The sequence below is a fragment of the Micromys minutus genome (assembly GCF_963924665.1).
Source record: "Micromys minutus genome assembly, chromosome: 5".
NCBI classification, from domain to species: Eukaryota; Metazoa; Chordata; class Mammalia; order Rodentia; family Muridae; genus Micromys; species Micromys minutus.
In genome coordinates this window covers 58,757,725-58,770,373 of record NC_137974.1, presented here as the reverse complement: position 1 = coordinate 58,770,373, position 12,649 = coordinate 58,757,725, and the positions used below count along the sequence as shown (strand labels likewise).

Genomic DNA, 12,649 nt, shown 5'->3' with positions numbered 1-12,649 from the left:
AACCTCTCACCCACTAAAAAGCTTGGCCTCAGTAAGAACTGAGAACAAACAGCTGGAGGCTTGAGGGATGGATGGTCCAGTGGTTAGTAGCATTAGCTGCTCCTCCAGGAGACCTAGGTTCAATTTCCAGGAACCACATGGCAGCTCAAAACTGTCTGTAACTCCAGTTTCAGATGATCAGACAGATATAAATGTAAGCAAAACCACCAATGCACATGAAATGTTATTTTTAAAAGGAAAAAGAATTGAAAACAACCCAGGCCATGGTAGTATACACCTTTAAATACCAGCATTAAGAAAGCAGAGGCAGGTGGATCTTTGAGTTCAAGACCAGCCTGTTCTACAGAGTTCCAGGACAGCCAAGGTTAGAGAAAAACCTTGTCTCCACAAACAAAAGGAAAACAAAACAAAACAAACTAACTAACTAGCTAAAAAACAACTACTCATGGAGGTCTGAGGACTTTGTTTAAATCAGTTCTCAACCTGTGGATTGTGATCCCTTTGGGGTGGGTCTAAGGACCTTTTCACAGGGGTCACCCAAGACCGTTGGAAAACAGATATTTATAGAACGAGTCACAACAGCAGACAAATTACAGTTATTCAACAGCAACACAGGGCTGGAGAAATGGCTTAGTAGCTAAGGGCACTGACCGCTCTTCCAGAGGTCCTGAGTTCAATTCCCAGCAACCACATGGTGGCTCACAACCATCTGTAATGGGATATGATGTCATCTTCTGGTGTGTCTGAAGTCAGCGTACAGTGTACTTACATAAAATGTATAAATACATCCTTAAAAAAAAACAGCAACATGAATAATTCTATGGTTGCTGCTCACCACATGAGGAAGCGTATTACAGGACTGAAGCACTGGGAAGTTTGAGAGCCACTGGTTTAAATGACATCTCTGTGAAAAAGGAAGTCCCAACAGTACAGCCGTAAATTGGTAAAGGACCAAAGAGCAAGCAGCCTTGGGGGAGGGGGCAAAAGATTCTTCCTTCCTAGGAAAAATCTGTGATGCCTCCCAGAGCTGTGTGTGTGTGTGTGTGTGTGTCTGTGTGTGTGTGTGTGTGTGTCTGTGTTTCTTCCTGTCAATCTCCAGCTGAAGCACTGTCCTCTCACTGAGTCTCACATCCCATACCAACCCACCCTTCCTCAGACCACAGTGTGGCTGGAGAAGGGGAAGGTCCAAGGCCAACATGAGGACACATAGGCCCCTTGTTCTCCAGGAAGTCTGGCAGCCTGGGCTTTGGTGTCAGGGCCTGAAGCCAAGGTAAGGGAGAACCCAGGCCTCAGCCTTTTCCTGCCCAGGGATATGGGAATATGGCCAGGAGCTGGAGGTGGTGCTGGCCAGTTTGGCAAAGTTCATCCCAGGAGCTGAGGACAGCATGGGTGGGGGAGGGGAAAGTAGCCGTGAAGACAAAGCTGCCTCCATTTTCAGGCCTTTGAAATGAGAGGGGCTGAGGCATAGCTCAGCTAGCAGAGTGCTTGCCTAGCATGCACAAAGCCCTGGACTTGATCCCTAGATTACCAAGCCATGGTTGTACGCAGCTGCAACACATAAGAGGCAAAGGCAGGAGGAGTGGTTCAAGGCCATCTTCAGGCACTTCTGGAATGTGAAGACCACTCAGGCTACATCCTGTCTCCAAAAAATTAGTCTTTCTAAATCTGGGCGACAGCCTGGGTGGGGTGTCTTGGCTCCAGGCCTGTTCCTTCAGTTCCATCAGGGGGCGCTGCAGCCCCTCTGAGACTGAAGGATTCCATCCTCCCCTGATACCCAGGCCCACCCTTGGGTCAGGCAGAAACCTAGACTCAGGCTGCAAGCCTTCTCTCCTCTCCAAGGGGTTAAACCTTGGGAGGATGCACAAAGCTGTGGAGGAAAAAAAAAGTTTATTTAATCATATGGCCTCTGAAGGCACCTGGTTTCTGTCAGTATAAAAAAGGCAGTAACATGACAAGGAGTGGGAACATGGAACAGGCACAGAAAGGCAAGGGACATCAGATCGCATGACACACCAGACAACCATCATCTATCTCGTCTTCATCCCCTCCTGGGACATTTCTTGTGCTTGGCTTAAGCAGGGATCAGTCAATGCTGTCAGTCAGAGACCATTGTCCCCTTGCCATTCTGACCCCCAATCCCAATCCATCTGCAGAGGGTCCCTCCTTGGTTCCTGGACATCTGGGCCCAGCACAGTCCAAAAGAAAGTGGAAGATCAGACCTCTGGAGCCCTGCTCATCTCTGGCAGGGAAGGGAATGAGCAGGAAGCAGGCAGCGCAGTTCCTCTGTCCCCACAGGGTCACACGAGTGCCCTTAACAAGAAGGACAATACGGCTCCCAGAGCCAGGCCCAGGCACAGAAAGAAGGACATGATGTTTCCTGCTGTCTCTGCCTCAGCTGGTTTGACTTTCCTAAAAGGAAAGGCAGGGTAATCTTAGGCAAGCCAAGCCCAGCCCTGCCCCCGCAGAACTTCGTAGACTCTCAATCCCAGCCCACTTCTTGGGAGAATGTGTCTTGGGACCATCCTCCACCCTGCCTTGATCCCCTCCCACATAGCTCTGCTGAAGCCCTCACCTCCACTGCCCCACAAGCCCCAGCTCCAGCTCCTTGCAGTTCTGAGCTGGCAAGGACTCTCCTACTGCCATCTCCCTCTACGTCCTGCCCGATATCACCCCATTCCCTTGTGGCCCCGCTCACTTGGGCCCGAAGCACATGCAGAGGCTGGCGAGGTAGCCATTGGAGAAGGCAAAGGCCGCTATGAAGGTGATGAACCAGGCGTCATGCTTAAAGACGGTGGGCAGGTAGTGGTGGCGCTGCACGCCACAGTGGCTCCGTTTCACATTGCAGAGCATCAGCAGGGGAATAAATACAACCCTGGAGGCCACCAAAACCGGCAACCAGCGGCTATCCTGACCAGGCTGCAAGACAGGCAGAGCTGAGGATCAAACCCAGGGACTCAAGCGCTCTATCGCTGAGCTAAATCTCCAACCCTGCCATTTTTCTTGCTTTTAAGACAAGTTCTCACGTATCCCAGGCAGACGGGCCTCAAGCTCAGTAAGTAGCCAAGAATGACCTTGAACTCCAGATCCTCAGGTGTGGACTACCATACTTGAGAGGTGCTCTGGGTTAAATTTGGGGCTTTGTGAGGCATCTTACTAACTGAGCAACGGTGCTAAGACCCAGATACTGGCGCGTATCTGTCGATCTAGGTAGAGGACATGCAGACACACACACCTCAGACACCCGTGGGCTAGAGAGACACTCGGTAAGAGTGAGCAGTGCGGTGCTCTGGCAGGAGAGCCAGGTTCCGTTTCCAGCACTCACAATCTCATAATTCCAGCCTCAGGGGATCTGACACCCTCTTCTGGCCTCTGTGGGCATCTGCCCTCACACGCGCACACCCTCGCACTCGCGTAACGGAAGAATCTAGCTGGATCATGATGGTACATGCACTTGGGGAGCAGATCTGAGTTCAAAGCCAACCCGATCTACACAGCATGTTCCAGGAAAACCAGATCCAAATCTACATAGTAAGATCCTGTCTGGAAAAAAAAAAAAGCTGAGCAGTGGTGGTGCGTGCCATTAATCCCAGTACCCGGAGCCAGAGGCGGCCAGATCTCTGTGAATTCGAGGCCAGTCTGGTCTACAGAGCAAATTCCCAGATAACAACACAGAGAAAACCTGCCTTGATAGATAAACAAATGCAATGAACTTGCACAGTTACACATATGTTGTGTGTAGTTTTGAAAAGGATAGCTCTCTTTACGCTGCATTTTCCCCTTCTTGCAGTTTTATAGATGGGACCCAGGGGTCATGAGTGCTAGACACGGCAGCCCCACCATACTCTATTGGGCTCTCTCTTGGCCTCAGTAGGACACTTGAATCCCACAGGTCCCCAGCCCACCCTCTACTCACCCACATGCAAACAGCTGTGAGGCTCCGGCCGAGCCAGTCAAAGACATTGAAATTCAAGAAACAGGCCACGGGAATGAAGTAGGAGCTTTCTAGGAGAGAGACTTAAGACTTAGCACCTGGCCCTCTCTGGGCCTCATCTCCTCACCCTGCATCAGAAGAGATGGCTTTAGCCAATGGCAGTGCCGGGTAGGCCCATGTAGATCCACCTGGGCAGAAGGGTCCCCAGGCTACCCACACTCCACCCTTGATTCTGCTTTAGACTCTAGCTGAATCCATCCTGGGAGGAAATGGAGGAGGGGGATGACATTGACTCACTCCAGGGACTTGTGCCTGCGATGCTGGATTCCACCTCAGCAGTGACAGCAGGGAACAACCCAATGGTGACTGTGAAGATGAAGCAGACAGACAGAGCCAAGACCCAGATCTGGAGAGAGAGAGAAGAGATTCATCCAGGGTTGTCATGGCAACTGTGTACAACAGACCAAAGAGCCAGACACTGGTGGCAAATCCTTTAATCCCAGCACCCAGGAGGCAGAGGCAGGCACATCTGAGTTCAAGGCCAGCCTGGTCTACTACAGACCTGTCCTGTTCCAGGATGACCAGGGCTACATCAAAACCCTGTTCTCAAAAATAAAATAAAAAGTAAATAAAAAAATAAAAAAGCTCACACACAGAGACAAAGACAGACGGACAGACGGACAGACACACACATATTCATAGGAAAGAAGACAAGAGAAAGCCCAGTCTTAGGTCAGAAAGGGAGGTGGTGTAAGGATAGACACAGCAAAAGGAGAAAAAGGGTGAGGAATCGTAGGCAGGAAACCCCGGACCCACGTACACTCTTAAGTATGTCTTTGATAGACTGGTTTCTGTTGGTGGGTGGAGAGTTAGGGCCTGGCACCCCAGATTCCTCTCTTCCTCCTCTTGGCTCCTCCCCTGTCAGGTGAGAGGTTGTAAAAGGATCTTTAAGTTTTGGGGAGGACAGAGCAACAGGCAGTATGAACTGGAGGTGAACATCTGTCTCCCTTACCTGGCTGGCCCATGATTATACCCTAATACCCCTTGACATAAATGCCCTGACTCAAGTCCCTGGAGGCTGCCCTTCCCTCAGGAGGCTCCTGTTAGTCTCTGTTCCCACTAACCTCTGTCCAAATGCCCGAGACACTCAGGGTAATCCAAGTTTTCCTTCTTTCCTCATCAAGATTTTATGTAGGTCAGGCTGGCCTTGAACTCATGGTATAGCCAAGGATGACCTTGAATCTGATCCTCCTGCCTCTGCTTCCTAAATGCTAAGGTTACATGTGCATCACCATGCACAGTGCAGGAATCAAACTCAGGCTTTGGGCAAATACTCTTCGCAAATGAGCAACCTAAGACCCTCCCCAAGGTCTCTGTGCTATCTTCCCCAGCTTATCCCTACTTTTCACCCTACTCGTGGTGGCTGTGCCCCCTTTGGCTCATAGCTGCCAGTTCACACAACGTGCCCACAACCACCCCCTCCCAAACTCCCTTTAGCGAAAGACCTTTACTGATGAGATCCAACTTGGTCTCCTGCTCTGCAGGCCCCGCAAGGTTGAGCTGCAGGTAATGGCGATAGAATTCCTGTTCAGCAAGGGAGATGAGAGAGGGAGAAAGAATCAGGGGCAGCTCCAGAACCCCAGCTTGCTATATCTCAGTTTCAGGACACCCTTGCTTTGAACGCAGAGGCCTCCCCAGCTCCCCCCATTTGCTCACCATCCGAGGCAGAGCCAGGTAACACAGGATGGCCACAACGACAACTGCACTGGCGGTGATGAAGTAGCCGAAGGCACTTTCGCCAACTGGTGCAGACAGTGGACAAGCTCAGACACACTCCACCCTTCCAAGGGACCCTCACCCTACCTTCCCCACAACTGGCAAGCAGGGCAGTGCACACAGTAGGACTCACTGGCAATGGCACAGATCATGGCAACAGAGGTGAAGAAGCCAGCCAGGCCCTGGCCACTCATGATGGGGGCTGTGTAGTTGGCCGGCAGGATGCCTGCCAGACCGAAAAGGCTGGCTTGCAAAATGGCACCAAATGCTGGTAAACAGTGAAAATAGCTTGTCAGCAAGGGCTGGCGGTCAGGGCTCCCAGGGAGCTTGAACCCAAACCACTCCCACCCTGATCTCTGCCCCAACTCTCAACCCAGGCCCAGGGCTGCCCGCACCGTCCCCCCCCGATTACAATTAATTAGCACGATCTTGATCATGGTGACAACGAAGAAGGACAGAGCATCCATTTCCACCTTCACCAGGGCGGCAGTGGTGAGGAACACCAGCAGGGTAGCCAGCAGGCTGCCCAAGATCCGAACAGACTGAGAGACCCTAGGAGAGGCAGGGGGATGGCGGTGGGGGCCAGGAAGGGTCAGCCTGGGGCTGAGGAAACAGGATCTGGCTGGGCATCGGGGACAGAGAGACTCACTTCTGATGCAGGAAAGAGTTGAGGCAGGAGAAGATCAGCAAGGGCAACATGGCACACAGGGTCATGACATTGTTGAAGATGGCACTGAGTGAACTCCGGGCTGGCAAGGACACTGTGGGGTCAGCCAAGGCCTCGGTGCTTTCGCATGATTGGTCAGTGACCAAGGACACATTCTGGGACACGTCCAGGCGGTTTGTGAAATACTGTGGGGTTTGCAGAGGTTAAGTTCTGTCCCTCTCTGTGCCCAGAGGCACAAAGCCAGGCCTTCAAAGCCTAGGGGACAGGTTCTCTGGAACCTAGTGCCTGCCCCCACTCCAACCTCACCTGGGTTGCTGTCATAAAAAAGTTCCAGGGGAGCAGTGTCCCCAGGCCCAGCACAAAGAAGATAAGCCATACTGTCTTATACCTGCATAGGAAAAAAGCAAAGTGATCGGTCAGCCCACCTTCCCTCCCACCCCATCTTCCCAGCTGTTCTAGCCGTGTGTAGCATGTGTGGGTGCCCTTCTGCAGCGGTATGAGGTGATGTGTAGGCCTAGGGTACAGAACAGGCTGTAAGATGGGTTGAAGGAAAATGGCCGGTGTCAGGTCTGGATCACACGGGTGACAGAAACTTTGTTCTCAGTCCTAAAAGGCTTAGGGGGCCCGGTGAGCCGTGAATCAGTATGGCCCACACATCCAGATGGCTTTGAAGCCTCTCCCTAAAGGTCGGTAGGTAAAGGAAAGTGAACACAAGCCACAGGCCTACCACAGCAGCTGGAAGTAATTAAACTGTCTAATCGGGAACTCTGTAGTTCCCTGAAGAAGAACTCTGAGGTCAAAAAACACCCAGAAAATTCTAGGCGCAGTGGGTCAGATGGGCTGGGTGCCTGAAGGTGGGGGATGGAGACTGGGAAGTAGGGAGCTATAGATTTTTCCCCCTAACTAGACAGAACCAGTTTTGTAGTCCAAACTACCAAGGGCAGAGCAGGGCAGATAGACTAGGAATTACGGATGCCATCTGGTTCTGAGCATGACTTTGGACAGTCTTTTCCTGTAAGCTTAGCAGCCCTGGTCCCTCCCATTACAGTTGCCTAAACCAGGTAAAATACCTTCCCCTTAGCTGACATCTATAGGCTTCACAGAGATGGTTTCGAGGAGATCGAACTCAGTGGCATAGGAACCCTTGCAAGCCTTAAATGGTACAGTCAGGGGCTGGAGAGATGGCTCAGTGGTTAAGAGCACTGACTACTCTTCCAGAGGTCCTGAGTTCAATTCCCAGCAACCACATGGTGGCTCACAACCATCTGTAATGAGATCTGGTGCCCTCTTCTGGTGTGCAGGCATACATGTAGGCAGAACACTGCATACATAATCAATAAATCAATCTTTACAAAAAAAAAAAAAAAAAAAGGGACAGCCAGTAGAGTATCCAGTTCACCAGCCTAAGCTGTGGCTACCACAGTCTTCAAAGCCTTCATCCATTCCTCTTAAGGTCAAGATACTCAAGGCTTGGTTTGAAGGTTGGGATGGAAGGTAAAATTCCAAGGGAAGGTTACACAGGATGGGAGATCAGAGGAAGGACGAGCAAGGCAGCCTGCAATAAAGTGGGTAGATTGTTGAGGGGCGGGGCCAGGGCACCAGGCAGCCTGGGAAGGAAAGGAGGCAGGAAGCTGGAACCTACAGTTACAATTCCTCCCCTCAGAAAGCAGTCACAGAAGGCTGATATGTCTCACCAGACTTTACAGGTGGAGAGAGATGGTCCCAGAAACATGAAGCTAACTCTCCAGTCGGAATGGGCCTAGTTACATAGCCTTTGGCACAAGAGGAAAATTGTGGGCAGGGGAGGCATGAGGGGTTCAGAGACCCACAGAACAGAGAGACCATCTGGAAAAAGTGTAGCATGGCTTCATAGGGACTTGACTCCAGCCCCTCTTCTATCGTCACACACATTCCAGACCTTAGCCAGCTTGAGGAAAGTCACAGGCTCCAGAGATAGAAGGCCGGTAGGGTCAGGCCAAAGAGCTGGGTGGGCTGAGGTCATCTGAGGCAGAGGCCCCAGGGCAACCCCCAGGGACAAGGGTAGCTCTGGAATGAGGGAAGCAGCCAAGTGTCTCCCCACAGTGATGGTGGGAGGAGCTGGAAGCTGCTGCCTAACTACGCACAAGACAGTGGAAACACTGACACACTTCAACAGAGGCCTGCTGCCCACCTCGCCCTGCAGGCACACTAGCCAGCACCCAGCCAAGACACGCATGTTCTCCATCCTACCCTATGCAGACCTGACTCAGAACCGTTCCAGGCCGGTCAAGTCCCAAATATTACACCTACCTCCCACCTTTACCCAAGAGACCCACTCCTTAGATTCCCAGACCAGCTTCCCTCCCTGCAACCACCCCCCTGCCACACCCCTTGGCCACCCAGTACCTGTCCTGAGGCTGGTGACTGGTTGTCATGGCTCCAATGTTCTCGGCTGTGCCTGGCTGGCAGCTCCCTCCCTCTGGCTCTTGCTGGGGGTAAAGGAATATTGAGCCCTGTCTGGCTCTGCTTCCACACTGCCCTGGGCCCTTCTCAGACTCTTGGGGGTAGGGCTGGACACAGAGCAGACAAGGGAAGATACCCTATGAGCCTCTGTAGACTCAGGACCACTCAATTCAGCGCCATCTGGCCTTTGGCCCCGGGAAGCCCTTCCTGTCGTCTCTCTGCCTGATTGGGCTGTACCTGGCTGCTAGCCTGGCCGCTGCCGTCGCTATTTTTATCCAGCAGCAGAAGCAGTTTATAAGCTTGGAAACCAGGGGTGGGGAGCAAGAGAGGAGGAAGACCCAAGGTTAAGAGGCGGGGAAAGACAGAAAAGAGATGAAAGGGATCAGGGACAGTGACAACACTGGACTGGACGGGAGGGGGGATGTCGGTGGAGGGGGAAGCAGAGCAGGCAAAGCGGAGGAGACAGAGCAGAGGAAAAAAGGGGGGAGAACAGTAAGACAGCAAATAGACCTGCAGGAACTCAGGTCTCCTGAGGCCTGCTGTGAGCCTACACTTTCCCTCAGGGCACCCCCACCCCATCATCCAATCAAGGCTGTGTCAGGGAGGGCCTTCCAGACTGCTTCCTAGAGTATAGTTGGGACTCCCTCCAGGTTCTGCTGGAGCCAGCATCTAAGACTTTCTTTCTAACCACTGCCCAGGGGCTTCCTGAGTTCTCCAAGAATATATTTCATAATTGTGGGAGGGACATGGCCTTCTCCACAGCAAGTTCCTTTCCTTGACCCCAAGTCCTAGAACTCAGTGCAAGCTACTAACTATCCTTTTCCCATTTCTGACAGTGGCTTTGAAGGGAAATTTGGAAAGATAAGGCACAGGCAGGCTAGCATCATGATCTCAAAGCTCCTAACCACACCCTCAACATTCCTGCTCTGTGCCCCACTCACAAAGAAGAGATAACAGCATCCGTGGGCTAAGCAGTTTTTCTGCTGTAGGAAAGCAGGGCCAGAATATACAGGCTCACCCCCACAGGATCCCCTTAGGCTGCCACTTTTTGCCTAGGGCAAGCTGCCCCATGCCTTATCACTCACCGAATTTGTAGGCTTGATGTTGGCAGGAGAGTTAGAGCCAAAGGTACCTGGGTGTTCCCCAGGAGGGGGTCCTAGCTCAGGCTCAGGCAGAAGGCTGGGTCCTGGTTGAGGGTCCAGAGTTGAAAAGTTGGCAGAGGCTTATCGGGAGAGAATCCCTCAGGCCTCAAGGGGCCCCCATTCAGGGGGTCTCATAAGCTAAGAAGCTGCAGAAGCTGAAGTATCAGAGAGGCTGGGAGAGAAGATAAAAGGCCACCCTGTAGCTGGGAGATAAGACAGCAGAATTGGCAGGCTCAGCAGGGGAGCTAAGCCCGTGGCAGCCAGGTAGGCTCCCAGGCCCCGCCCACCCAGACAAGCGTCACAGCTGGTCACCCCTAGGCCCTAAACCACTTTTCTACTCTTCTGTGGGTGAAGCCCAAACTGGCCAAAAGTCTTCCTTTCCCTCAGTCGTGGACAGCAAAGCCACACACCTCCAAATGGAGGCAGAAGACTCCTGTTGGTTTCAAGGAGTATTTGCCGAGGGTCTCCGCCTGTCAGCCAAGCACCCTCCTAGGCACTGGGGACAGAGCAGTAAACAGTATCATTGTTATATTTCGAGGACAAGAGGATTCTGCTGGGGCTGGGAGAAGCCTGAGGACTCAGGTTTCTATTAGATAGTAGGGAGGGAACCCCATCAAAACAGCTAATCCTTGGCATGGCACTCCACACCTCTCCCGTACACCAGCAAGTGTGAAAGTAGCCCCAAGCCAGAGAGAGGGCTAACACTTTTCCATCATAAAACTGGCCTAGGTTGACAGGTGTTCACACACACACACACACACACACACACACACACACACACACACACACCTCCACTTGCAGCAATCTGCACCCCACCCCTGGGCACCATTTAAAGTCCTAGGCAGCCCTTGGGTCCCGCCCACATCCTAACATTCCATTTGCTGCTTAGGTGCTTTGCTTTTTTGTCTGTCCAGGGATCTGATAGCAGTTCAGAGTCTCTGGTGTCATTTCAGCCCTGCCTTGACCTGCCGAGATGAGAGGCCCTGAAAGCAACCACCAATCTGAAGCCTTCCTGCGTTCTAGGGTCTGTCCCAACACCTCTCACGAAGCTCAGTTTCTCGGCATAGTTTTTACTGCATCAGAATCTTTTACTTGCAATCTGCAGATGCCTCTCTCCCAGCTGCCCCAAAGCTAGTAGTGATCAGTTTCTACTAAACAGATGGGCCAGTTGAGGTTTAAAGAGGACCCATCACTTGAGAAAGCCTGTAGAAGAGCTGGTGAGTCGGGGGAACAGCATCAATACTCAATGTATCGATTCCTTCTTAGGTAGGGGAGGTGAAATCAATAAGGTTCCTCAGCTATCAATGTAGACTTCCAGGAAGGCAACGGTGCTCCTCCAATTAAAGGGTTAAAACAAGTTCAGAGATTCAGGTCATTCTCCCACATAACATTAAGTTTCAGGTTCATGACACCTCACAACCATTCCACCATGCATATATTATTGGACCCAAAGCTCACACACGCAGGACAAGACGAACAGAACGGGAGGAGGGTTGATCACGGAGAGGGAGCTGACTAGCAGCACAGGTTTGGAAAGAGGGCCCGAATGGGGTATAAGGTGCGGGGTGGAGCAAGCTTTCATCCACCGGGGAGGCTGGGTGTGCGCGTCCTTATCTTGTCACTGGCTCAACTCTCCGCGTTGAGCAAATGAGGACGCGCCCAGGAAAGGGAGGCTAGGGACAGGAGTTTAATCAGTAAATGGGCAGCTAGCTCCCCTACGTCCATTTGTATCCTCATATTCCCCATCCTCTAGCCTCGGGGCAGAAGGCAACGCAGCCTCTCTCTCCAGTTCATACTGCACTGAACCACCCACTCGCCGACCCTCTGCGGAAGTCAATATAGCGACAGTCGCTTTCAGGCCCAGAAGCCAGGACGTCTTGGGCCCGGCTCCTCCCCTGTCCCCACAAAAGGATAATCCCCCTACCCAGAGCCAGGCCCCTGAGCGCCACGTGCTGCGCTGCGCCGCACGCGCCGCGTGGGGGCCGCACCCCAAAGTCCCTGTCGCGGCCATGGAGCTGGCAGGCCGAGCCTCCCTTAACCCTCCTGGCAAGCCGGACACGCCACTCTCTGCCCCGGAGTCCCACCCTGGCCCTACGAGCACCTGCTAGAGAAGGACACCTCCGGCGACGAAATCTGCGCGCTCGGCCAGCGCTTCCCGCGCCCGCCCGAGCGCTTTCAAACCCGCCCTCTGCTGGGCCCGCCCCGGGCCCGTGCGAGCCACCTCCTCTCGGCGACAGCCCCGCCCCCGGGCTCCTCGCCGCCCCCTCTACAGTTCACCCGCTCCCAGCCCAACGACCCTGCGCCTAGGGCTACCAGGGTTACTGGCTTCGATAGCAAGCATGTCTTTGGACCCTTCCCAACCGTCGCCCGGACACGCAAGCCTGGGAGGGGGCACGGGTACCCCTAATTTCCGCGCTGGGCCTGCGCTCCTAACTCCCACACATTCCACGATGGGACTCTTGCACAGACAAGCCCTCTGCTCACCCAGGCCCAGACGCCCCCACAGCCACGCTCCACCTCAGGTGTTCCGTTATCCCTCTCCGAACCCCGCCCACGCCATTATTCACACTCCACCGTTTTACTGCTAGCACCCCCCCACACACACCCTTCTAATATATCCTTTTTCCTTTCCACTCCTCCTTTTCCCTTCAAGAAGACTTTCCACCCACTACCCTGGTGGGATACCTCAGA

The 12,649-nt window shown here is 53.0% G+C and overlaps 1 protein-coding gene across 7 annotated transcripts; it reads right to left on the bottom strand.

Moving 5' to 3' along the window:
* Nucleotides 1–1,876: 1,876 nt before the first annotated feature.
* Nucleotides 1,877–12,143, bottom strand: SLC29A1 (solute carrier family 29 member 1 (Augustine blood group)). Of its 7 annotated transcripts, none has more exons than XM_080916864.1 (14): nucleotides 12,060–12,109; nucleotides 9,902–10,130; nucleotides 8,760–8,842; nucleotides 6,681–6,762; nucleotides 6,357–6,559; nucleotides 6,120–6,259; nucleotides 5,841–5,975; nucleotides 5,648–5,733; nucleotides 5,437–5,515; nucleotides 4,752–4,849; nucleotides 4,229–4,337; nucleotides 3,914–4,002; nucleotides 2,696–2,916; nucleotides 1,877–2,409 (listed from the first exon to the last, which is right to left on the bottom strand). In XM_080916864.1, exons 3-14 carry the CDS (start codon nucleotides 8,786–8,788, stop codon nucleotides 2,298–2,300), a joined length of 1,383 nt encoding a protein of 460 aa, XP_080772990.1. In that variant the 5' UTR covers nucleotides 8,789–8,842; nucleotides 9,902–10,130; nucleotides 12,060–12,109; the 3' UTR covers nucleotides 1,877–2,297. The 7 variants fall into 7 exon arrangements, with proteins under 7 accessions (XP_080772990.1, XP_080772988.1, XP_080772986.1 ...); XM_080916862.1 differs by having other exon boundaries at nucleotides 9,902–10,161; nucleotides 12,060–12,099; XM_080916860.1 differs by lacking the exon at nucleotides 9,902–10,130 and having other exon boundaries at nucleotides 8,760–8,923; nucleotides 12,060–12,143.
* Between the last annotated feature and the right edge of the window lie 506 nt (nucleotides 12,144–12,649).

Coding starts and splice junctions, on each gene's coding strand:
- SLC29A1 (XM_080916860.1), bottom strand. CDS start 8,788: ATGACAACCAGTCACCAGCCTCAGGACAG. Junction 4,850..5,436: donor GTTGGATCTCATCAGTAAAG/GTCTTTCGCTAA, acceptor CTCACCTGACAG/GGGAGGAGCCAAGAGGAGGA. Junction 4,003..4,228: donor CGCAGGCACAAGTCCCTGGA/GTGAGTCAATGT, acceptor TCTCTCTCCTAG/AAAGCTCCTACTTCATTCCC.